The sequence below is a fragment of the Juglans microcarpa x Juglans regia genome, chromosome 1D (genome assembly GCF_004785595.1).
Source record: "Juglans microcarpa x Juglans regia isolate MS1-56 chromosome 1D, Jm3101_v1.0, whole genome shotgun sequence".
NCBI classification, from domain to species: Eukaryota; Viridiplantae; Streptophyta; class Magnoliopsida; order Fagales; family Juglandaceae; genus Juglans; species Juglans microcarpa x Juglans regia.
The window spans coordinates 14,391,206-14,418,981 of NC_054594.1; the positions used below are offsets into that span (position 1 = coordinate 14,391,206).

The 27,776-nt window shown below is 37.3% G+C and overlaps 1 protein-coding gene across 1 annotated transcript in view; it reads right to left on the minus strand.

Annotated features, from left to right (window-relative positions):
• The window catches only part of LOC121256343 (protein transport protein SEC23), a 32,779-nt gene extending 14,303 nt beyond the window's left edge, over nucleotides 1-18,476 (minus strand). The window contains exons 1-4 of the mRNA XM_041157118.1: nucleotides 17,532-18,476; nucleotides 17,260-17,433; nucleotides 16,275-16,436; nucleotides 5,674-5,816 (exon numbers count right to left, since the gene is read on the minus strand). Coding sequence (XP_041013052.1) covers nucleotides 5,674-5,816; nucleotides 16,275-16,436; nucleotides 17,260-17,433; nucleotides 17,532-18,260 — 1,208 coding nt within the window. The 5' untranslated portion in view covers nucleotides 18,261-18,476. The remainder of the gene's footprint in view (nucleotides 1-5,673; nucleotides 5,817-16,274; nucleotides 16,437-17,259; nucleotides 17,434-17,531) is intronic.
• Nucleotides 18,477-27,776: the final 9,300 nt, after the last annotated feature.

A 27,776-nucleotide genomic window follows, 5' to 3' on the forward strand; every position in this document is an offset into this window, starting at 1 on the left:
CACAAACCACCGTGTGATAGCACTACCCAAGCCCCACGAGGAACCGAACAACCACCACCGAAGGGCAGTCCCACTGCCAAGCTCTTCCACACCGCAACCCACACGACTGGCCCCTTGCACGACGGAAGACACTAGCCCAAAGCAAAACCAACCATTGCAAGCCTCCACCGGAAGCCGCACGACCCGCAGATAAACCCGAAAGAAGCCAAAACTGCTTTGTTTTTGCATCAAGAAACAGAGTACTTCCATAGCCAAACCCTCTTTCCCAAGCACGCGTTCAGCCACTGTCCTCGATGGAAACGGTCATAACCTGGTCTTGCTACACCCTGCACCACCTTGCTGCACTGCCGCCGGCTCAAACCACCACCCTCCCTCTCGGTAACATATCTCTCCCTCGCGTCGTGGCCCTCTTGATCTCTCTCTCTTCGTCTCTCTCACTCATCTCTCTCTCGCTTCCAGTGCCCCACCACTGTGATCTGCCATTGCCCCCAGCTGTGCTGCCGTAGACTTCCACCCAAGCCACCGCTGCACATAGTTTCGGTATGCATGGCCCCTGTCACGTAAATTTTGATCCTAGCTTATTTTCTCAAAGAGTTATGAGTTTTCTTTCCCAAAATGCCCTTGATTGGGTATGTACCGATCATGTTTTTTTTTTTATCATCTGCTATGTGTGGGATTTTATTAGCAGTATAAGAATTCATATTTACTGACATAAGTTAAATTACTAAATATATGAGTTTTAAAATATGATTAAGTTAATTACCTAAATGAATCTAAGTTGTGGTTGTTTAATTTTCAAATATTTTAGTATAAATATATTAGCTAGTATTAAATCTTATAATTTGATTTCATTAGTAAATAAGTTAGATTTTGTGTTTTAGTCGGACTAATTATTTAGGCATTGATGAATTGAGAAATGTGACGATATTTGAGGATTACATGAATTTAGTTTTTTTGAGAAATTAAAATAGGTTATTTTAGCATCTTAGGCTTAAATGTTGAAATACGTGTTCGATTGAAAATTTACGACGTGATTATTTTATAGGTGACGATTAATTATTGTTCGACATTTTTGAAGAAAATTCTGAAAAAGCTAAGAAGTCCAGGTAAGCGGGATTCCTATGTTAGACTTTGCATAAAATAAAAATGAACTGAGTTTGATTTATAAAAATGTGCATTACATGTTCTGAAAAGAAATGTGAAAATAATCTCAGATAATCGTTTGTCATTACTCATTGAACTCTGATAAAAGAGAGCATTTTTGTCATGACTAGTGTAGACATGAGCTTATTTTTGACATTTTATTTCTGATCTATGCAAAAAGAGCGACTATGAAAATTTGTGCATAATTATGTAAATCTGCTTTGGATCTGCTTTGATTACGAAGATGATATAATTTTGTTCAGTACTCTGTTTGGATAAGATGTGATTTCTGAAAACCTTTGGCATGACTCTCTGATTCTGAATTTGATTCTGTTTCTGCTATGTTTAGTTACGGCCCTACCACGGGTGATAATAGTGGATACGGCCCAACCACGGGTTACAATAGTGGATACGGCCCAACCACGGGTTACAATAGTGGATACGGCCCAACCACGGGTTATAATAGTGGATACAATCCAACTACGAGTAATAATAGTGGATACGGCCCAACCACGGGTTATAATAGTGGATACGGCCCTGCCACGGATTATAGTAGTGGTCTCTGTTTTGAGTGCACACCTTGGTAACAGAGTGATTTATGTTCTGCTTGGCTATCCGCAGATGCACAACCCTACCATGGGGGTTATACATAGCCTCTATTCTGATATGATGTTCTGATGATGATGATGGTCATTTATGCTATGCCAAAAGATATTTTTGAATGAAATTATTTCTAAATCTTCGTTCTGATATTTTGATAACATGTTCTGTTTTCGCATTTTGAAAATGAAAATGTTTTGTTTTGCATTCTGATCTCTGTAAATGCTCATGTTTATACACTGGTATATGTTCTCTACTTACTAAGTTGTTGATAACTCACCCCTTATCTCTAAACATTTTTCAGATAATCTTGATGGTTCTACTGGAGAGCAAGAGTAGGCAGTATTATAGATGTTTGATGTTCGCTGAGGAATAAGTACCTGAGGGTACAAGTTTTTATTTGAGTCTTAGTTAGTAATTTGGTTATTTTCAGTTATTTTGATTTGATGAGTTAAAGATATTTTCGAGTCTTTTGGAGAGTTTCAATTTATTTGATTAAGAATTTATGTATTGTCCTTATGAAGGAACATAGATATTTGGTTTGAGTAAATGAATATTTTTATAGAGTTTCTGGATTATTTATAGTTGTGATTTTAAGTTGATATTTAGGTTACAAGAGCTAACTCTCTGGACCTCCGGGAACGGGGCGTTAAATTAAGGAAGTTTCCACCCACCCATGGAAGGCCATCCACTGCTCCTAACAGCCCCAAAGTCAAGGTCAAAGGCCACCTCACCACCACCTTTCTCTTGAAAGTTTCCTTGGCTGAAAACCACTCACTATTTGCACATTTATGCGACCTAATCACCATACCTTCAGACGTCATACAAGGTCATACCTCCTTTTCAGAAGTATTTGAGACGTACAAGTCACCACTCCCCTCACTTCACTACTTTTCACCTCCATTTCTTAGGTACTCTTTTATTTATGCTCGAAACAGAGGTGAACTAAACAGCCTCTCTCAACGATTCTGCAAACCTCTTCCACCCCTCGCCCTTCGACCTTTCTAGAATAGTGATGAAACCACGCCTCTTTTCTTGTCCAAGCTCCGACAATGTCTTTTTTTTTTTATAAGTATTATATATATAAATCAATAGGAGTAACCAAATATACTGGATGTATACAAGAAAATCCCTAACCCATTTTAGGAGCTCCTATTGCCCCAAAAAGCTTGCGAAAAACTACCCAAAATACATCAAGCCCGAGTTAGAAAAAAACACACCTCCCCAACCCCAACCCCAACCCAATGTTTCCCGTAGCCCAACCTCCACCCGAATACCCTCTATGTGAAAGACTACAGCCCTCGACTTGAGCTACCGCCCTTAGCGTCATAATTGATTGCACAAAAAAGACGCTTCAACTCCCTGCTTTTCTTAAAACTTGATTTGGTATCACGCAAGTGGCTCTCTTCAATCTCAGAGAGTAGAGCTTTAAACTGATCTTCACATCCTCCATGTGTGATTCCCACAATATGCTAGATCTCATTAACCTTTTGCAAAACTCAATCTAGAGAAGATCCATCTATATTGTTTATGGGAGGAAGAGATACCAAGGGGACGTCTTCCCCCCACGTAGCGCCCAACGTAGTTCCAAACGGCACCAATGATAAACCCTTGTTCAAATCTTGTGCCTCCTCAACAACTCCGTTGGTACTCTCCATTGGAGATTCTGGGTTGGCAGCCAGTCCCTTCCCCTCTGGCGACCTTGTATGTGCAACTTTATCTGACCCTTTGGATTTCTCAGATACCGAACATGTCGCCTTCTCAGCCATAAGACTGGGGACACGTCAGAAACCTCCCCCAAATGTTCCGTAGAAGCTTGCATGCATTCCGGCGCAAGAGATGAAGTCACCGACGAAGAATGCTGGGAGCGACAACGGAGATTACAGAAGTGGAGCCCTTCTCAAACACGGGCCCATGGATCTTTGGCCTCCATTTCAGGTTTGGGAGGCGAAATGGGCTTATGTGGCCCTGCCCAAGTTTGGCATTCCCTTTATCTGGCTTCAAACTATTACACCCAGTAGACTTCATTTTTCCTATTTTTAGGGGCCGCATACATTGGCCCAAGCCCAAACCTTTGATTATCTTAAAAATCCAAGACTTTATCTCCTTTCTAAACAATTTCAAATCCTCCTTCACGCCCGTTACCTCCTTTTCCAGACTATGCAGATACCTCTACAACTCGCTTTCTCTTGGACAGCTATCCATTTCAGGTGATTCGCGTCTAGCCCTTTCCCTCTTCAGACCATGTCCCACCGAAAGTTCCCTTGCCATGACTCCCTTTTTATGTTTTTGTTCAACCGCCAAAGGATGACTTGGAAATCCATGCACTGCCGCCCTTTTCCCTGCACCACCCACCGCCACCTCTGCGTGCGACTTGGATGACCTCACAATCTCCTTCCCCTTCTCTACCTCTCTGTCCATTTGTGGTGCAAGGACTGAAGCTTTCTTAGCCAAACTCTGTTTCAACTCCCATAGAAAAGCTCTTCCAACCCTTTCCTTCCACTCCTTCCGAGATCGCTAAGAGACCACGACCCCCCCTACCACCACCATAGTCAGTTACTTCCAAAAAATGCCCATGAGCGTTCAACCTCCTATGAGCAAACAGAGCTTTACTTCCATCCATATATGTTTTGAAGAAGTCTTTCCTTCCCTCCGATAGAACACATTCTTCCACTGTACTGGCCAGCCAACAAGCACTGGCATTATTAAGCTCTGGCATTATTGAGCACCATCTCCTTAGTTACTTTCCTGCCCCTTTCTGTAATGTGACAAAAATTTCCACCCTCCATGGACATTATAAACACCTTTGATTCTATTAAAAGGTGTTTAAGAATGCCCATGATTATCCCAAAGTTGTAGAAACAGTCAAGAAGGCTGGATGCTTCCGGTGAAAGGTCACTGGAACAAACAACCCATCGTTGGAATGAGACCCCCAAAAAAACCAGATCTGTGGCGGTGGCTCAGATTGCAGATCGCAGGTTGCTGGAGAAGAACCGACGTCTGGGGGCCCAAATTGGAGTCGCCGATCTTGTTTGAGACGATGGAGATACGGATCCGACACTGGAAAGCGCACAGGATAGCTAAGGAGCACGGATCCGACGAGAAAAAACTGAGAAAAGCTCAGAGAAACAGGGTTGCCGAAGATGAAAGGACGACTGGAAGCCCAAACTGGATTCGCTGGACTTTTCTATGTCGGTGGAGGTGCGGATCCAATGACAGAATGAAGCCGCCAGCAAGATCCCTGAAAAAATCCAAAGATTCACGGGAGTGAATGAAACTAGGTCACCGGCAAGACAGACTATGCTGGATGGCCCGCAACGAAGTCGCCAAGGCCAATCGAAACTCTCTGTACCGGCAGTGAAAAGACACTCTCCGATCTAGGGTGGATGAAGGTGGCGGCGTGTTTAGGTTTTCAGAAGAAGGAATGGTTTTTGAGAGCTAGCCATCACATGATCTACTCACTTAAACTCCAACAATGTCAAGAACCTACCGAATCTATTATTACATCTTTGGACCATCAGCACTTGGTTCCCCTTTCTACGAGTTTTATAAAACTCAAAGGAATCAACAGACACTCCGCAAGCTCCCACCGCAGATGCCAACCAGTCCATAGCACCGACATCAATGGAAATAAATTTAGTGACCCCCTGCAACTGCTCTCAGTAATCCTCCACCACTGGTCACTTTCTCATTTAAACTCATAGAGTTTTTGGTCAATAAGAAGCTACTGACACGATCCCATCGGAACCAAAACCAAAAAATAGTTGTACAATCTTTATTGCAATAACCAAACTCAAACACCGACCAAAGAAGTATATGAATCTGAGTTTTACCAGCTATATACATCTTAAAACTCAAAACAATAATTGCACTTTGTCATTTCACCAAGTAATATTTAAATGACAGAAAATGAATTAAAGGAACCCTTACTTCGATGATAAACCAAGATCACAGTCACCCGCCTGGAGAACACGTTTGAGTGAATCTTTAAATACTGAATGGCCAAAACTTTCTGCAAGCACAACCAGTCCTCCAGTTCTTTCAACTGCGATTTTAAGCTCAGCAACTCCCACCTGAAAGGAAAAATGTCACAAGAATGGAAAGCTGATATACTTGCAAGGTAGGAAAAACAAGTGGCAAGGCTCATCTCTACTTTTGGTTAATCAACACATAAAGTCCATCTAACCTTTCATTTCAATACAAGATTAAAATTTCTCCAAAATGTACATACAGGGGTGATGTGTGCAAATCGTCAGGTTAAAATCCAGATCTAGCATTCATGACATCTAAAACATTTATGGGTCATTTACTAAGGTACAAAGACCGCATGGGGAAGCTCTTTGGAAGAATATTAGTAAAGGGTAGGGGAAATTTTTCTAACTAAATCAGATTTAAAGTGGGAGATCGATCCAGGATTAGATCCAAGCATGATTTGTGGTGTGGAGATAATGTCCTAGAGGAAGTCTTCCCAGCTGTGTATAGGTTTGCTTGTGTTAAGGATGTTTCTGTGGCAGATAACTGGATATGTTGAGTAATATTATCCAGTCGAATGTTAACTTCATTCAAACAAGGCAAGATTGAGAGATTGATGCTTTTAGTGAGTTTTTTAATATGTCATATTCCAATAGAATGAGAAGGCGAGGTCAAAACAAGATCTTTTAGGCCGTGTTTAGATGTTGAGCTAACTTGAGTTCTTTATAAATAATAGTGAGTTGAGATAGTTGAGTGAATTTTGTGGGACTCACTTTAGATGAGTTTATGTGTGTTTGGATGTTAAGATGAGTTTAGATATATATATATATATATGGGAAGTTGTAAAATAAATGGGTCCCACTATTAAATTTAACTATTCATCTGGCATGGTCTGAGCAACTGCCAGCAGCAAAACCTAGAAAAAAATATTTCCTGATAAGCTGCACTTGCAGCCAGACCCGCAAGTAAAAAAAATGATAAACAATAGAGTTGGGCCCCACGAGAGATGGAAAAGTTGTACACAATGGAGAGAAATGTAACTGACAGAGATGAAAAAGTAAAACCGGAAATTAATGTTTGTCAGTTGTGGACCCTACAGATGAGTTCAGTTTTGGACTCTATTCAACGTGTATAAACTTGCATTTGGATGTTCAACTCAGTCAAAAATGAAGTGCACTGGACTGAGTTGTGCATCCAAACGAGGCCTTAGGCTAGTCCAAGAGAGGGTTGTTCAATGTTCGGTTCTTCCAACAACATTATCAACTCGTGTTAACAACCCATTTCCATCAGAGAACATCTAGTATACAAAGATTCCAATGAGGGCAACTATTTTTGCTTCAACAACTTCTGACCAACCAGCCCGATTCCTCTTGGATTGGTCACACATTCCATTTTAAGCCTCGAACTCTACATCTCATCTTTAAAATTAGCGGATAAATTTAAATTGGTAAAGTATTTTAAAATTTTCCCGAGAATTCTTAAAAGTCCAAAATTATTTTAAATAGGATATTTTTAGTGTTATTGTACCAAACCAAAATATTTAAATTAAACCTCTTTAATTTAGGAGCACCAAAAATAAAATATTTTTAGTAATTCATTTTAATGAAATGATTTCATTTTTTCTTAAAACATATTTATTAAAATTCATTTTTTGATTGTATGGTGAGAACTCTACTTATTTGGATCGAGAATAAAAAGTTTAATTTTAACAATGAGTCTATTTCCCTTCCCAGTATTTTTCTTCTCTTCCCTTTCTATTATTTCTCTTTATTTGTCTTAAGTTTTAGGGTCCGTTTGGATATAGAGGTGAGATGAAACTATCTCATCTCATCTAATTTCAACTAATAATCTCACTATTATTCACAAATCATCTCATTTCATCTCACTATCCAAACGGGCCCTTAATGTCCACCCTTGGATTAAAAATCAGCCCACGTGTTGTCCATCTAGCCCTCCCCTTTCGATCCTTATCTCTTCTTTTCTCTCTATATTTTCAGATCACCCACTTTCGGTTAACACAAGCCGCCTTCACCTTCACACACTCAGGTGTTCAGCTCATACATAGCTCTCTGTTCCTCTCTCTCTATCAGCCTCTCTTCTTCTTCTTTTGAGTAACAGCTCCACTGCAGCAAGTGGTCAACCGTTCAACTCTTCCATGAGCCACAAGCAGTTGAAACAAGAAGAGGAGCAACAGCAAGGAGATGTTGTAGCAGCGGCAATAGAAACAAGTAGCAGCAGTGACTGAAGAAGGGAGCAATGGCAACATCACGAGCAACAAACCTAGCCACTGCCATCACATACAATCCTCGGCCCCTTGAGCAACCAAAAACCACCAGTGCCTGCCAGATACAGCCTCAAACAAGTGGGAGTCAACACCTTAACCCACTGTGAGCTACTGCCGAGAAACTAGTTTTTAGCAAGTGTTCCGTCAACTCCTCTCACTCATGGACGTCGACTGCAGCAGCTTCTGCTTGGCGGCAGCAACTCTCATGGCCAACTGGTCAGGTGTCCTCTCAGCACCTTCCTCCTCTGTTTCTCAGCCTCTCACACCACCAAGCTTTACCGAAAGCACAGCTAAGGGATCAGCCAACCAAGACCTCTGTTTTCCCTTGGTTTCACTCCCCCTTCTCTGTTTATTTTGCACCGAACCAAAGCAATCAGCTCCCTCACAAGCCCAGCTTACCATGTCACTATTAAATCTACAAGCATGTCCAATGAAATGGTTGCTGCCTGCATTAATCATTCACTTCTTGAATCTTTACAACCAAATTCAACTCAAATCAAGCAAGGGAAAGAGAAACTCACCAAAGAGTAGTTGCTGTCCAAGTTAAACCAGCAGCCTTTTTCTGGAATCTATGGTTTGTGAAGTCATTCTTGCTCCCAACCGTAACTTCTTCAATTATACACTCAACTACACAATGAATAGAAGCTAGAGGTGAAGAGAATTGAGGATAAAACGCCATGCAACGGTCAGCATAGCAGAAACACGGAGGAAAAGTAAATTTGCTGCAGTGGTTGGTTTCAGACAGAAATTAAGTAGGGGAAGAAGAGAGATGTTTACCTACAGTTTTGGTGGCCTTTATGGTGGTTGTGCTACCCCTTGTGGTGGTCTAGAACCAGGTAACAAAAGTGGTTAAAGACTGGAGATGAGCTGAGAAGTTGAGGTGAGGAAGGAGTGGGCTGTCAGGTGGAGAGAAAACCAGATTTTCCGGAGCTTCCTGAAGTTGAAACCCGAGTGTTGTTGCCTTGTTTCACTTTCTGCCATGGTTAGTAGCCTTGCTTACATCACTTAATTGATGTGTGATGATGGTTTATAAAGAGGAAGGGAGAGAAGTGGCTAGAGAATAAGATGAAGTGAGAAGAGGCACCCAAAACACAAGCTGTCAGGTCTGTTAAATTTTCTGCTGCTGAACAATTTCTACTTGAAAGCTTCAATTTTGCAGCTTCTTATGTTGTTTGTGCTGCTGTTTGAGGTGTCTAATACCGGCTGAGATGATTGGGGTGAGAAGAGAAATCGAGAGAATGGAAAATAACTGATAATTTGTCTCTGAAACTTGATGTAAACTAATGACATATGCTGTTTCTGCTAACACTGCTGTGGCTCTGTTGTGTGGAGCTGCTTTTTTCTATCTCAATCTTCTGGTGATTTACAACTGCTCCTGGTGACTGTGAAGAAGAAGAACAAAGAGGAGAGGAGCTAAAGAGAGTGTGTTTGTCGGCTGTGTATGCTCTATTGGAAGAAAGGAGAGGAAATCATATAAAGGGGGGGGGGGGGGGGGGGGGGGGGGGGCTTGGTTAACCAAATGGTTGGACTAAAATTGAAGGGAAAAGAAGAGATAAGCATGAGGGGGAAAAGGATCCTAGCCATACAATAAAAAGGAAATAAATAGAGTTTTCTTTTCTTTTTCTTTTTTTGTTTTTTGATAGAAAAAATAAATAGAGTACATAAAATATAATGATGAATCTTGAATAAACATCTTTTTTTGGAGAACTAAAATCATTTAGATAAAAATGAATTTGCAAAACTAATTTTTATTTCTGGGGCTCCAAAAATCAAGAGGCTTACACTTTAAAAATTAGGTTTGGTTCAAAAACATTAAAAATACCGCATTTATATAATTTTGGACTTTTAAAATACTTAAGATTTTTTTTTTTTTTTTTTTATGAATAATACTTGGCTTGATTTTAAATCAACTGATAGATTTAAACTGAGGCTTAAAAAATGAATCGTGTGACTAATTCAAGAGAAATTAGAGTGGTCGGTCATATTTCATCACTAGGAGCCACCATAAAGACCACTTCATGCATGCTTCAATCATGGCCACCATCTCTACATCAAACTAACTGTGGCACTTCCAGCCTATGCTACCATCGGATTTGCACCCTAACCCGATTTCATGTTCATCACAACATCACTTTGTGCCTTCATTTGAAAGAATTAATTCCTCCTTGTTGCACCTCAGCATCACTCAACTGGAAAACAGCCACCACCTTACACTATAACTCCACAGGCCTTCCTCCCAATCTTGGTTTCACTCATTTTAGGTAAAGCTCCTCATCCCTCTTTATATCTTATGAGTTTTTATGCGTATGTGATTTTTTAAGTTGTGTATATGTTGATGTATGGATGGTGTGGACAAATTGTATGTATTGTGTGTTGAGAATGAATGAAGTTTGTGAACCAAGTAGTTGTGTTGATGGGTTGTATATCTCGAGTTTAAATGGAAGATGGATTGAATATATGTATGTTTATTGATTCAGTGACAAGGTATGCATATTGAGGTGGTTTATGGATTGAAAGTGCATAAGAGTTGTGATTAATATATTGGATAGATTTGGAACTAAAGCTTTAGTTTCAATTGTATGAGATGTTTGAGCATTGAAGTTAATTTAGAATTGCATGATTATGTTTGATTTTTTTTATGCAAATGAAAGAAAATGATTTTAATGAGAAAAATGTTCTTTTTATGCAATGAAGGAAAATGAAATGTTTTCTTAGAAATGAAATGGCATTTTAAGAAATCTATGACAAAGGTATTAATATTTTAAATTATATATGTAATGGTCTTTCTTTGACAACCCTTGTTTATGCATCTTTATGATAAATGTATGCATGATGAAAATGGTTGTTACAAGTAGTAATTGTTGTTTTTATGTTCAACGAATAATATGATGAAGAAAGGAATGAATGAAAGGAAGGAATGAATGAAATAAAGGTAATGAATGAAGTTTTAATGTGTAAATATACAAAACGGGCAATGACTGAATGAATAATGGTATCGATGAAGGGGCGGATTGCAATGTCAGAATCAGCCTACTTGTAGTGTACCTGGTGACGCCATCCCCAAGAAAATGGGACTCCTAACTCGTGGGCAACGAGCGGAGTTGAGTCCAAAAGATTGCTAACTTCGAACACACGGGGCATAACAGTGTGAACCGACCAATGGAAAGCGATAATAGTTAATTGTATGTTGTAGAATTGTTTATCCCTTTTCAAAGAAACCTATAGGGTGGAGAAATGTTTTATAGAGAAAGAAAAATGCTTTTATTGAAAAAGAAGTGTCACCTAGTAATGTTTCAAATAAAGAAAATGTTTTATTTACAATACGAATAGAGGAATGAAGAATGTATGAATACAAACCTATGTTAGTATATGTTTACAATATCAAGTAATGCTTACTGAATATTCGACTCATTTTGTTTTTATGTGTGCACCCATAAATGAAATGAGGACAAAGCGACAAAATAGACATGGTTCAAGGAAAAGCAACAAAAGCCTAGGCATGAATTTATGTAATTTATGAACTTAGGTTTTGTAAAAGGACTTCATAATTTAATTTTAATGATTACCGCAACAAACTCTGTTATTTTCAAAGTATGCTTGATTTTTAATTAAGGAATTTTTTACCCTGGGAAGGAAAAGAAAATTTTTAAAAGATCAATAATTCCTATCTTATTTTTTCTAAAACTATCTTTAAAGTCCCACCATAGAGACGGGCATTACACAACTACCCTTGGAAAGATTCTCACAACAAATAATTAAAGAAAAAGACATGTTTTCGTAACCGATTGGTGTTGTATATGTAAAAAAAAGTGGCAACTCCAATGATCATCTTCTTTTAAATTGGGAGATTGCAAGCGCATTGTAGAGTGATTTCTTCAAGTGCATTGGATTGGTTTGGGTCATGCCTATAAGTATGGAGAAGACTGGGTTGCAACCTGCAAATTTCAACTATTTTTTTTATAATTAAGAATTTATTGATCAGTTAAGCTAAGAATTCAGCAACTACGAAGCTCTCTTTGAGGATTAAGTGATGCAACTCTACCCATAAGGGTGAGGCCTAAGAAAATCTAGGTATAAGCCTTTAAGGGAAATGAAATTCCATTGGGGAGAGCCACCAGAGAGATCCATGAGTTTTGCTACTGAAGCCTCCTATCTCCGTGAGATGCTGTATATTGTTGGATAAGCTTCCTTAAGGACTCGATATCCACACCATAGATCAGTCTAGAATTTAATTCTGGAACCATCTCCAACTACAAAACGTGTGTATCGATGGATGTTTGTCCAGCCTCTTCTGATGTGTTTCCAAAGCCCCACCCCATGTGGTCCGCTCACCTCATTCGAGCACCATCCGCCCCCACAATTCACCATATTTTAATGGTAACTCTTTCTCCTCACGGCATCTCCATAGCCACTTACCCAATAAAGCCTTGTTGAAAAACAACAAATTCCAAATTCCCGACCCGCCTTCAAGTATTTGGGTACAAACCATAGCCCAATTCACGCGGCATAGGAAATCTCATTGCAACTTCTCTAGCGGATAAGCCACCTTGCATGGTATTGGAAATAGAGATGAGAAGTAGGTAGGCAGGTTGGAAAGAGTATTTTTTATCAACATAACTCTACCACCTTTGGAAAAATAAATCATCTTCCCACTCGCCAGTTTTCTCTCCATTTTTTTCCAACACCCCGTCCTAGATGGACTATGACTTGAAGAGGCACCCAAGGGAAGACCGAGATACTTCATTTGCAAGGTGGAGACTTTGCGCTCCAGAATGTTGGCGAAGCTCAAAACACTTGCAACATTTCCAACTATAACTAATTATGACTTGGCGAGATTCACTTTTAATCTCGATGCCGCTTCAAAACAAAGTAGAAGAGCCCGCAAAGCTTGAATGTGATTGTGACTAGAACCATAGAATACAATAGTATTATCTGCAAATAAGAGGTGGGTCATCTCAAGTGTGCTATTTCTTGCATCCCCTACTACAAAGCCAGATAGAAATCCACCTTCCACAAGACCTGTGATCATTTTACTAAAAACTTCCATTATGAAAACAAACATTAGTGGAGATAAGGGATGACCTTGCCTCAATCCCCTCGAGCTTCCAAAAAAGTCCATTGGACTACCATTCACCAAAATGGAAAAGCATACGGTGGATATACAAAACCTGATCCAAGAGCACCATCTCTCCAAGTCCACACCTCTCAAGCATGTATAAAAAAATGTTCCAGTTACTCGACCATATGCCTTCTCCATGTCAAGTTTGCATAATAACCTTGGAACTCCCGACTTAATGCAACCCTCCAAGCATTCATTGGCAATGAGAACAAAATCAAGGATTTGCCGACCTTGTATTAAGGCATTCTGAGGCTTGGAAATGATTTTCTCCAATACCGTACTCAATCTATTAGCCAAAACCTTCAGAAGAATTTTGTACATTCACTCACCAAGCTAATAGGGCAAAAATCCTTAATCTCCACCACTCCCAACTTCTTTGGAATAAGAGGAATGAAAGTAGCATAAGGCATTTTTCAAGATTACCTCGTTCATGAAACTCATGGAAGAAGCTCATGATGTCATCCTTATCTACTTCCCAAAATGCCTTAACGAAAGCCAAAGTGAATCCATCCGGATTTGGAGCTTTATCACCTGCCATACTTCGCACTTCATTGCAAATCTCCACCTCCTCAAATGGTCTCTTTAGCCAACTTGCTTCATGGTGATCAATCGACTCAAAAACAAGACCATCTAGACATGGTCTCCAAGAGAATTGTTCCAAAAGTAGTTGATCATAGAAGTCGGTAATATTATCTGCGATCTTAGATAGATTCGATGTCATCCTCCCATCTACTACTAATGACTGAATGACATTGTGCCTTATATGCAAGTTAGCTATGCGATGGATGAACTTGATGCATTTATCCCCTTCTTTTAGCCATAAAGCCCTCGATTTTTGTTGCCAAGAAGTCTCTTCTATTAAAGCCATCCTTTCAATATCCGATGTCACCAGCTGTTTGCGAGTCTTTTCTTCTTCTATGAGACCCCTCTCTTCCTCCATGTCTTCCAAACCCTATAATTCGTCGAAAATGGACTTTTTTTGCTGTTCCACATTTCCAAAAATCTGTTGATTCTGCTTCTTCAAGTCCTCCTTGAGAGCTTTTAGCTTGCAGGCCAGCACATAACTAGGGTTGCCTTGTATAAGATAGGATGACCACCATTGTCTAACTCTCTCAACAAATCCTTCTGATTTTAGCCACATGCTCTCAAACTTAAAATATATTTGACCTCTCTAAATGCCTCCACAATCAATGAGAATGGAAAAGTGATCCGAACAGAACCTTGGAAGCCGATCTGGATTAGAGTAAACTATGTTCTTAATACTAAATATGTTACTTGAACCTTATGAATCTAATTGTTGATATATGTATATACAACAGTTCTCAAGATATTCTAGTGTACTTGGCTTCACTTATTTTAATAAAATTCTTATTTATTGATAAAAAAAGCATTTATAAAGATATTAGCAAAAAATCAAAATTTGCTTGTCAAGGTTTTTAGATAAAGTTATAAACACAATATAAAAAATCTTTTTTTTATAATTAATAAGAAACTTTATTACCAAGAATAGGTAAAGCCCAAGTACACAGGACATATACAAAGAAAATACCTACATCTCTCTAAAAACAAAAGAAAAGCTAATACAAATTCAGGAAGTTAACATCATCCATTACAAGAGTTTTAGCCCACAAACACAAAGTACTAAAGAAAAGATCCCTAAGTTCTCCCATTGAACGTTCTTTGTCCTCAAAGCATATCTCATTCCTTTCGAGCCAGAGACACCACGTTAGACATGAAGGAATATAAAGAATGTATTTTACCTAAATGATGCAGCTCTTAAACAAGCTTGAACATGCTCTAATATTAAATGGGTTGTTTGTAAACATAAAATCTAACTCGATGAAAACTCGAGCTCGACTTTTGTTTGAATAAAAATTAAATGAATGAGGCTTGACCACCCATTACTCGCTCGAACTCAACTTGTTTACATCCCTAGGCATGCCGTGGATATCACAGTTGATTGGTTTTTATGTTTTTCATCTAGGAATGTTCATCTATGGATCTTGTTTGTTTTGTTATTTAGATGCGTTGTTATAATTCTGTGGGATGGGTAGGGCTTTATAGGGTAGGGTTGGGCTTTATAGGGTAGGGTTATTACACATATCAGTATGGGAGGTGGAAAGTCTCGACAAGTCAAAATTATGTGACATTTGATAAAATTATGTATATTCCAATTGTATTTACTACACTGAACAAAGTGTAGTAAATACACTGAACAAAGCTCACTTAGCCAAAAAAAAAAAAATTACTACACTGAACAAAGCTCACTTATCAAAAAAAAAATTTACCACACTGAACAAAGCTTAATGTGACACATTAATACCACTTTTATTGTTAAAAAGAATTATTTACGTAAAATATAATGTGAGAAAAACAACAGAAAGTATTTCTAGGAAAAATGTATTCTTTTTCTTTGGATTATGATTTATCAAAAAAGAATAACCCCAGTCCTCCGTAAAATCAGCTTTCTTACCCCCCCCCCCCAATAAATAATTTTTTTTTTTTTATATATCGCCACCTATTTGTTTAAAATCATTAAAATTAAGCATAGGACCATCCACAATGTCACCAAAAGATTATGCCCTCATCATCTTCCTCATCTACCACTTATCAAAAAAAAAAAAAAATCTTCCTCATCTACCTCATACAAATTGAAGGACTTGTACTTATCAAAAACAAATTATAGGACTTGTGTACTTGGATTGTGCCTTTCACCCTGCTTAATATAGATGTCTTACTTATTAAAACACTTGTCCTTACAAATAGAAATCGCTAAAACTGTTATGATATAAATATCTTTGAAGAAAAAGTGCACACACTTTTGTTATGTGAAGCAATTTCAGCCTTGCCACTTTACGCTTAAATGGGCTTTTACCAACATTGATCCAATATTCCCACACCTTCCCAAGCTCATCACAGATACAACAGTTGCTACAACTTAAATAAGATAAAATTTGAACTAAGCACCTCTAGGCATTTAACAACCAATATTGGCTTTTTTTTACAACTAACAATTCAAAACCTTTCCTTACAGCATTTATTAAATAGTCGCATCACTACAGCATTTATTAAATAGTCACATCACTATTCTGTTCATCGATTCATTCAGGATACAAGTAGTGTGTGAATGGAGCAGATGTGAAAGTTAAGTATTACCTGGTCAAGTGCACAAGCAAAAAGATCAAGCACATGTCCTTGATGTACAAGCTGCTTTGAAAGTCCCTCGTAAAACTTCATAGCTTTGTGATAAAGTGGAGCAGAATCTTTATCCAGGTCCTTGTGAGAACGAATTGGTTCTGACAAATTTTTTGACACTATCTGCAAAAGTTTCATAATGCATAGCTCAGCAGAACTTCCAAAATTCCCATATATTAACCAAAACCACTAAAAACCAAAGATAAAAAAACAAAAAAAGAACAAAAGCAGAGAGATAAAATGCAAGTATTTCATATGCAGACATTCTTAATCAACTAGCACGTGAAAGCAAGGAGACATCCACTGTTCGAAAGCACATAAAGAAAATAGCAATTCCCATGTCAGTTATAGACAACACTTCTGTGTTGAAAAGCTTACTGCTTAGCATTTGCCAATTTAAGTAACCGCAAGAGGCCAAGAGGGTAACAACTGATGCAGAAAGCTTTTCCGTTATTTTCTTTTTCTTTCCAAAACATTAAATAGACCTACTCCCCCTGCTCCCATGCCCTCCCTCACTGTCCATTAGATTTTACAACACTCAACTTTCTATGTCCTACGTTCGAGAAAGGACGAGAAAAGCTTGATCCTTACTTTTCCCTCATTCAAAACACTCATCAATGATACCAGGAAATGATTGAAATAATTACCACATCACCTTCAACAACTTAATTAGAAATCTTCTAAAAATCTATGAAATAACAGAGGGTGCCCATAAACTCTGAGTTAGCCATTTATCCCAAAAAAAAAAAAAACTCGAGTTAGCCTAATTGGGGTGCCATGAACTCTGGTTTAGATGGTATTTCCATCCTTTAGGGATAAGCAGGAACATAATATCAATGAATTTGGACTAAACCGGCTGAACTCAACTGAATATGCTTAGCTCAAAAAACGAAAATATGATTCACATTATGCACGAAAAACAACAAAAGAAACCATCCATCCTTACAGAACCAGGGCCTTCGGTTGAAGGCCCGCCAATAAAGGCCATAATTCTAGCCCCAGAACCAGGAACACAGGCTCCCAACAAACTCGCCGCAATACTCAACGCCGTGCTGGTGCACCTAGTAGCCCGAAGATCCGCCGGCACAGGCCAAGGATCCTTCTGTAACTCCTCCAAAACCTATTCAATTAAGCCCAACAAGAGAAGAAATGAATAATACAAGTAAATAAGGATGCAGGGAATAAAAAACAAGAGTTGAAAATAATTATGCTTCGTACCGAGTTCAGGGCGAACTCGCACTCAGACTTAGGCAACAGAAAACGCGAAATGCTCTCAGTGGAAAGCCCATCCCTGGCACCAGCAATGACTCCGGTGGCCGGCTTGGGCTTCTTGGTAAAAAAGCTCATTTGATCAAGAAGCTGGTCCTTGGACACTTCCTTGGACCCCTTGAACACATACGTCCTAGGGATCTGCCCGAATCCTAACTCGTGGACGTGTACGAAAGTACCAAACGTGATCAGCCCAACCAGCGAATTATCAGGCAATAAATCTACAGCCTGGGATAGCGAGGACTTGAGGAAAGCCATCTCCTCCTCAATCATACACGTGTCGACGACGAACATGAACACAGGCGGGCAAGGAGGCACATGCGAGGAGGGAGTTTGGTCGTACTCGATGGTGGTGTATTGGGGAAAGAGCTCGGCGGGGAGATTGTCGTCGGAGATGGAAGAGTAGTTAGGGGGGAAGTGGTTGCGATGAAAGCAGAAGGGACAGATCCAGATCTTGGCGGCGAAGTCGACGATGGAGAAGGGGTTAAGGACGGAGCGGCAGGTGCGGCAGCGGAGTGCGGAATAGGGAAGGACGGGCATGTTTTGGAAGGGCTTGATCGGAGTGTAGATGGCCGAAATTGGGATCACGCAGTTGCTGGCCTCTTGCTTCGTTCCCGGGATCACGTTCCACGGCATTCGGACGCCGTCTTGCGCTTCCAATTCGACGAACTCCGCCATTTGGATTCTAGTTGATTCCCCGGCAGAGATTGGCTGGGCTTGGAGATGCGTGTATCTCTCGTGATAATGCAATTGATTGACCAACTTTCAGCTCGGAATTGCGGGCTCGCACTAACTACCCTCTCTTACTGTTGCTTTTCTTCTCGCATACAATGCCAGGTCTAGAAGAGAGTTCAGTGTACGCTCTCGTGGGCCAGCTCTTATTTTCCGTTATGGCCAAAGCAAAGATTTTTTATATATTTTTTTATACAATATCAATATATTTTATATATATATATAATAAGTGTCTATAAGTAAACAGTAAACAGGTGTTGTCCATCTTTTTTTTTTCTTTTTATTCCTGTTTTATATTTTTTTCCCCTATGTACTAGTATATATATATATACACACACACGTCCAAAGACGTTTGCCCAGTATAGAGAAAATATATATATATATGAACTATATATAAATGGAAAAGTAAATTAATATGAACTATCTATATATATAAATTATATATAGATGGAAACGTCAAGAAAAAAAAAGGCTTAGAAGACTGAAGCATAAATAGGTAGTGACTATAATGTCTAAGTTATTTGAGCCCTAGGATCAAATTTTAAAACATAATTGAAAGGACAGTCACAATCATCATAAGTTTAATTGCAATATATTCAAATGAATCAAACCATAACCAATTCTTCTAGTGCATCCCAAACAAGAAACTAATTTATCACCCATTTCTAATATGACTTCCAATAAAGTACCAAATAACAAATAACACCCTTTTGAAAAATCACTTATTATTCTGATTTCCACAACAATAACATCTCAAATTTGAAATTTGAAATAATAACAAATATAATATGTGAAGATGTGTTGCAATGAATAGGAAAAAAAAGCAACAGAAATCAACATTCATTCATTTATATACAGACTCACAACAGAAGAAATAAATAGAAATAAATCTGTAGATTAGAACATCTTCTCTTTAAATATATGAAGATATGTTAAGATCTATACAGAAGAGGAAATCAGGTCTACATTAACTTCAAAAAAAAAATTAATCCACTCCGATCTGTATGTAGAAGACACAAACAATAGAAATCACAGAAATAAAACCACTTACAAAAAAAAAAAAAAAATACATCTACATAAAAAAGATAAAACAAACAAAAGAGGTTGTCTACATGCTTTCATGGAATATGAACTTCTCTATGCTTCCATATTTAAATTTAAATATGAATTTTTCCATGCTTTAGAACAATTATTGGAAACAAACAATATTAACAAAGGAAAAAAATAGAAATAAATCTGCACATCTCATAAACAGACAATAACATCTCATATTTGAAATAATAACAAATCTAATATGTGAAGATGTGTTGAAATGAATAGGGAAAAAAAGTAACAGAAATCAACATTCATTCATTTATGTACAAACTCACAACAGAAAACAAAAATAGAAATAAAAAACAAAGAAATGAACATATATTCATTTCTGTAGAGATTCACAGTAGAGGAAAAAACAAACAAAACAAAGATTAAACAGAAACAAAAAATAAACATGTGAATATATGTTCTAACGAAAAAAAAACTAACAGAAACAACCATCCATTTATTAATATACAGATGCACAATAGAAGAGAAAACAAATAAAACAACAAATCTAATATGTGAAGATGTGTTGAGATGTATAGGGAAAAAACCAGAAATCAATATTCATTCATTTATATATAGACTCATAAAAGAAAGAAAAAATGTAAATAAATCTGCACATCTAAAAAACAAACAGTATTAACATCTTAGACAATAACATTTCAGATTTGAAATTTGACATAATAACAAATCTAATATGTGAAGATGTGTTGAGATGTATAAGGGAAAGAAAAACAAAAATCAACATTCATTCATTTATGTACAAATTAACAAAAGAAAGAAAGAATAGAAAAAAATTTGCACATCTTAGACTAAAACTTCACTGATGTAATACAAACAAAAAATATTTAGACCTTAAAGATAAAGAAAAGAAAAAGAAATATATAGTGCATCACATTTGAATAAAATTTCAAAGATTTATACTCAAGTGTCTAGAGTTCTTCAGATGGTTAAAAACAAAGCATAGGAAGGGTAAAAAATTAAAACCTAGAGCATGGCAAGCAATGTACGCAGTATTCATCATTTATGTTGGACGACAAAAACTATAAATGCAAGACAGACAACTGCGATCAAATGAAAACATAGCGAGAAAAACGACAGATATTAAAAAACATGCACAGAACAAAAAAAAAAAAATATTCAACACTGTGTACACTAACAGATCTGAGGCAAAACTTCATAGATCTAGATTAAAATGTCAATATTAAAATAAATCTACACATCTCAGAAACAAACAATATTATCATCTTAGACAATAACATCTCAAATTTGAAATTTGAAATGATACCAAATCTAATATGTGAAGATATGTTGCGATGAATAAGGATAAAAAAAATAACAGAAATCAACATTCATTCGTTTATCTACAGACTCACAACAGAAGAAATAAATAGAAATAAATCTGCAGATTAGAACATCTTCTCTTCAAACATATGAAGATCTGTTAAGATCTATACAAAAGAAAAAATCAGGTCTACACCAAATTCAAAAAAAAAATAATAATAATCCACTCCGATCTGTATGTAAAAGACACAAACAAAATAGAAATCACAGAAATAAAACCACTTACAAAAAAAAAAAAATACATCTACAAAAAAAGATAAAACAAACAAAAGAGGTTGTCTACATGCTTTCATGGAATATGAACTTCTCTATGTTTCCATATTTAAACTTAAATATGAATTTTCCCATGCTTTGGAACAACTATTGGAAACAAGCAATATTTACAAAGGAAAAAAATAGAAATAAATCTTCACATCCCAGAAACAGACAATATTAACATCTCAGATAATAACATCTCAGATTTGAAAACATGCAGGTCTTTTCTTACTTTCTAACAGAGAGCCCGTTTGAAAACATGCAAATTCAGTAGGTTCCAGACATTGGCAACGACGCCCCTGGAAAGAGAATGGTTTGCTTGTTTTGCAGCCATGCGACGTGATTCCAGAACTTTAGCATCACTAAATAACTCATTGAGCACTTTCTTAAGCTCTACTTTTCCAGAAACCTGCATGGTCACAGCAAAAGACCCTCAGTTATAAGTTTAATATAGTTCCTAAAGGAAAAACTTAAAAAAAACCAGTCATGTATCATAATGGTTTAGAAGTCCTTAATACGATCTTACAAGACCTTTAAATTTGGATTATCTACTTGACTGACCTTTCTTATTATAATTTTAGCAGAAAGAAGCCCCACGAGATTCATCTTAAATTTTGGCTAGACATAAGCACCTTTAGCCCATATGGCTCAAAGTGAGTTAATTCATGGCTTTTGTAAGAGTTGACCAAAGTAGGGAATTCGTCACTTTTCAACTGCTACTAATCTTTAACACTAATCAACTGAGGAACAATCCATGAGGAATTTCTTCCTCCTGGCATAACAATAACATAAGCTTGCTAACATTAAATCATTTACCAATATTTAAGCCCAAGTAGGTGGAGTCCACCTGTCGGGGATATGTTCACTACAGACAGAGGATTGAACAATTCACGTTAACTAATAAATTAGCTATATATGGGGTGCTACAGACCTAGAAATCAATTAGTAATAGAAAAGACAGTGGTTATTTATCTATTTATAACGAATTTTCATGGGACAACTAACATGCCATGCTGTGAAACTTCAATAAACATTTAGAAGATTTGAATCTAAATAATTTTAAAAGCTTATATTTTGAAAAAAAAAATTGTCTACCAAATTTGAAAGATGAGTATTCGAATATAAATTATATAATTAAACTCACTTGTTCCTATTAGTTAAATTTTTTGGACAAATGGAGATGTAACATGATATTTGAACTGGGGTTCTTAGTTCAAATTGACTCTACACCTCACCCACATCAATTAAATATTCTCTTTGGAAAATCCGACCACATGTGAGAGGGAGTTAGAATACAAATTAAATAATTAAATAGACCTCTTCCTATTGCTTTGAATTTTTTAGACAAGTAATAATTTAACCACAAAACTTGATCAAGAAGAGGCTCTTCAAACCTGAAGAACAGACAAAAGGATTTAACCGTTGCATTTCAAGAATCATGTGTGAGAAATGCCCAACATGATGACTTGAAATAAGCCAAGGAGAAAGGCTTTCAGACTGGTAATTCAAAAATGATAAGTTAACCAAAGAAGGTATAAAAAACCAAAGGTAATGAGGGTGAGTTTAAGGAATTGGTGATAAGAGGTTATACAACTTGTCATTATTGTAGGAAATAAATATAAAAATCATTAAAAAATATTCTTTTAATATAAGTAAAAGAAATACCTAATGTGTCGACAATATATATAGTTGTTCCTGCCACCAGCGCCTTTTCACGTCGAGACCTCAATGCTATCTTTTGACCTTCTTTCTACAATTCCTGCACCACTTAAAGGCAAAAGCATTTCTTTAAAATAATAATAATTATTATTATTATTTAATATTTGAAGATTTAACCTCAGATGTGTTGAATCATAATGAAGGCATGCCTTAGAATTTAAACTTAATCAAATACAAGATAACTTCCTTTATTAAAATGTAAGATTTTAATGCATACGGGTCATAAAGTCATAGATTAAATACGATTCAACAGAAACAACCATCCATTCATTAATGTACAGATTTACAATAGAAGAGAAATTAATAACGCACATCCAGTGCAAATAAAGTTAGAAAAACCACAACATGCAAGCAAATAACATACAAAAAGGAAAGCAGATAACCAAACATAAACTAACTTCCATCTAACTATACAACAAAAAAAAAAAAACCTCCGACACACAGCATGCAAATCTACAGGGAAAAAACCCCATCAAACATAAAAATATATATATTTTTTAAAAAACATTTGAATAACAAAAACAAAGAATAGAAAATAAATAGAAATGAAAAAAATTTAGAAGCACAATCCCCAAACTAAATAGCCCAAGAAATTTACATGTAGTGCAGAAAAATAATAACGCTCATGCAGTGCAGAAAAAGCCAGAAAAACCATAACATGTAAGCAAATAACATAAAAAAGGAAAGCAAATAAAAAATTAATAGTGCACATGCAGTGCAGAAAAAGCCACAAAAACCACAATATGCAAGCAAATAACATACAAAAGGAAAGCAAATAACCAAACATAAACTAACTTCCATCTAACTACACAAAAAAAAAAAACCTCCGACACACAACATGCAAATCTATAGGAAAAAAAACCCCATCAAACATAAAAAAAAATATATATATATATATTTTTTCAAAAACATTTGAATAACTAAAACAAAGAATAGAAAATAACTCACGACATGCAAATCTACAAAGAAAAAAAATCAACAAAGACAAACCCAACGCTGCGAATAACAAACGCAAAAAGAGAAAACCCAAACTCAAAGAACTCACAACATGCAAATCCACCAAAAAAAAAAAAAAAGAAAAACCATCAAACAACCGAAAAACCCAAAGACAAACCATCAACGAAGAGAAAAAAATAACTCACAACATGCACATCCACAAAAAAAAAAAAAAAAAAATCAACGAAGACAAACCCAATGCTACAAATAACAAACCCGAAGAGAGAAAACCCAAAACAGAGAACTCACAACATGCAAATACACAAAAAAAGAAAAAACAATCCATCAAACAACCAAAAAAATTACATCTTTGATAATGAAATCACAAAAAAAAAACTATCAACGAAACCAAAAATACGAAAAAATAAACAGCAAACAACATAAAAAAAATCCTAACAAACCCACGAAAAAATATATTTTTTCGAAAAAAATACAAAAACCCACAACATGCAAGCCCGCAACATGCAAATCTGAAGAAAAAAGTTAATGTTTCCGTAAAAAATACAAAAAACCCACAACATGCAAATGCAGAGAGAAAACTTTATTTCCTCGCAAACAAACAACACCCAACATGCAAACCCATGTGAAATCCCTAAATGAACGACACCCCTAAAAAAAACCCAACAAACTATTGTAAAATCCCCAAACCAACAGCACCAAAAAGGAAAAAAAAATCGAAAAAAAAAGCCAGAGAGAGAGAGAGCGTCGCTTTCGGAGAAGAGAGGAGTCATGGGAAGACGACCCAGATGCAGACAAAGAGAGAAGACAGAGCGTCGCTTTCAAAGAAAAGAGAGCTTTCGGGAAGGGAAAAGGCAGAGAGAGAGAGTTAAAATCGAACAATAAAGGCAGAGAGAGACGATTTTAAGTTAAAACTGAGGTATATATCTCGGGAAAGGAAAAGATAAAAAGAATAAAATACACCAAAAGACCAAAATAGCCCCAGTTAAATGGACAAAAACACTAAAACAGAGGGATAAAAAGGAGAAAACACACAAAAAATAGACAGCTACACGGAGGATGACAAAATCACTGTTCATGGCTATCCGCACTTATTATATATAGTATAGATATGCATATATATTGTATTTTTATATATAACTAGTAAGTTCCTCTCTCAACTTTGAGGTTTTTTCTCCTGCCTATTGCAGGTTTGCATGGTCATCTTGTTGATTTGTCGTTAGGCTTTTCTTTGTGCATGTTGTTTTAGCATGGATCACAGTATTAAGAACTTGTGTGCCCATCTGTCATTAACGGAACAAAAGGAGGAGGTCATTGTTGTGGAGGAGAACTCGTTGGGAGCTGCTTTGGTTAGGGCTAAACGTTGCTTGTTATTTAAGTTACTAACAATAAAGCACTTTAACAAAGAAGCGTTGAAATCGACTATGAAGAAGATATGGCGTCTTGTTGCTATTACCATCCAAGACTTGAATCTCACTCTGTTTATCGTTGAGTTTGAAGATATGAAAGACAAGGATCATGTTAAACGTGATGGACCATGGTCGTTTGATAAGCAACTCGTTTTGACTAGTGATGTGGAGGGGCTTAAACAAACACATCAAGTTCATTTATCAGGGACTCTGTTTTGGGTTCCTATCCATGATCATTCAGTCATGGTTCGTAACTTTACTATGGGGAGACGCACTGATCAGGCTTGAGGAAAGGTGATTGAAGTGGATCTTGAGCATGATGAAATGGCATGGGGAGAATTTATGCGCATCCGAGTATGCATGGATGTATTGAAACCTCTGTTATGTGGAAAGAAGGTATGCGTAGGTTCTTCTCATCCTATTTGGGTAAGTTTTTCCCATGAACGTCTTCCTAAGCTCTGCTACTTATGTGGCTTACTGGGGTATTTGCATCGTGACTGTGAGTGTTGGTCTGAATCTATGGCTAATCTGAATGTTTCTAAATTTCCCTATGGGCCATGGCAGCGAGCGGGGAATCTGGGTGGTGATGGGAGTGCTATGCGAAGTCATTTCTTCCAATAGCAGGAGATGAGGAGGTCATCGAAGCAGCCTGCTGCTACGGCTGCTGGGAAAACAGTGAATAACCACCAAAAAGCAGTTATGGTGGATAACTTTGTTTCTACACAAAACTCGGAGCCAATAAAACTTGGCGATAATGCTAATCTTTCTGTTACCCAGTTGTTGTTACAAACAGATAATCATGAGGAGCAATTATCGGGGTTTGATTATGGAGATGTTCTAGCCAATAAACCAAGAAATTCAAATGGTAACTGTTTGATGAAGGCCTCTAAGAATGTAGTTTCGAATGGGGGTATTTCAGTCAGTAACAAATGGGAGTGTTTGAGTACACCAGTGGGTGGGAATGAAGAAGTTACACCCATGCATGTGCTTAACCAACAACATAATAGAACTCGAACATGGAAGTGTATTGCAAGATCCCAGGGCAAAGGAAATATCTATCTTGATGCTGCTCTTGGTTCTAAACGACCTATAGATGATATTGATGGTGGCGAGGCCCCTAGAGTGTCTAAAAGGTTAAAGAATAAGGTAAAATTGAATGATGAAGGTGTTGAGTTTTCTCAAATGTTATCGGTGGTGGCTGTTACACAACCCTACCGAGAGTAATGAAGATCTTAAGCTGGAATACACGAGGGCTTGGGAACCCTCGTGCTATTCGAACTCTTTCTGATTTGATCAGAAAAGAAGATCTCGAAATTTTGTTTTTCCAAGAAACAAAATTTAAAGTTGCAAAAATGGAAATTTGTAGGATTAAATTACATTATGCAAATTGTTTGTCTGTTGATGCATCTGGTCATAGTGGAGGCTTGGCCCTCTTATGGAAGGAAGAAATAAAGTTGACTATTCTTAGTTATTCGTCCTCTCATGTTGATGTTGTGATAGAGGAAGATTCAAAGAAGTGGTTTATAACTGGGATATATGGCCAACCAGAGGTTTCTCGAAGAATTGAAACATGGAATTTGATTAAAAGATTGAATAGAGGAAGTTCAGAAGCTTGGCTTGTCTTTGGGGACTTTAATGAGATTCTTTCACAAGAAGAAAAATGGGGAGGAAGAGATAGGCCTGACCATCAAACTAGGGACTTCCGAGATGTGTTGGGGGTATGTGAACTAAAGGACCTGGGATTTAGAGGGCCTAGATACACCTGGTGCAACAAAAGAGAGGAATCAACTTTGATTTCAGAAAGGTTGGATAGGTTTCTAGGAAATTTGGCTTGGTGTAATATGTTTGAGAGGGCTGCAGTATTCCATGGCTCTACCTCTTACTTTGATCACTTACCAATTTGGGTGGATATGATGGGAATGCAAACCAGAAGGAGAGGGCCTAAACCATTTAGGTTCGAGGCTATGTGGTTGGGAGAATAAGCATGTTCTCAAATTGTGCAAGATTCATGGAGAATGCAAGGAAGCTAGAATGGTTTACAAGGAGTCATGGATTCTATTGTTGATTGCACTTCTAAACTGCAATTATGGAATAAATCCAAGTTTGGAAAAGTTCAAGCAAAATTGCATGAAGCAAGACTGAGAATGAAGTCTGTACAGCAGAGGAATCCTCTAGTATTAAGTTCAAAAGACTTATGTTCTGCATCAAAGGAAGTGGAAACATGGTTAGTAAGGGAAGAAATCATGTGGAAACAGAGATCTCAAGCCCTTTGGCTAGCTGAAGGGGACGAAAACACCAAGTTCTTCCATGCTAAGGCATCACAGAGAAGAAAGAAGAACAACATTGTCAAACTTATTGATGAAAGTGGGAGTGGGCATGAAGGGGAGCAATGCAATAACCTTATTATTAATCATTTCACCTCCTTGTTTACTTCTGCAGGTTCTCACAATGTTGCTGTTGTTATTGACATAATTGATACAAAGGTTACTGCAGAAATGAATGAAGACCTTACTAAATAATACAATGCAGAGGAAGTGTGTAGAGCTTTGAAAGAAATACATCCCTCGAAGGCCCCTAGTCCAGATGGCTTGCCTCCATTGTTCTTTCAACAGTTTTGACCCCGAATTGGTAACTCTATCACTACTGCAGTTCTAAATGCTCTCAACTCTGGTGATTTCCCTCAAGCAGTAAACCATACCTT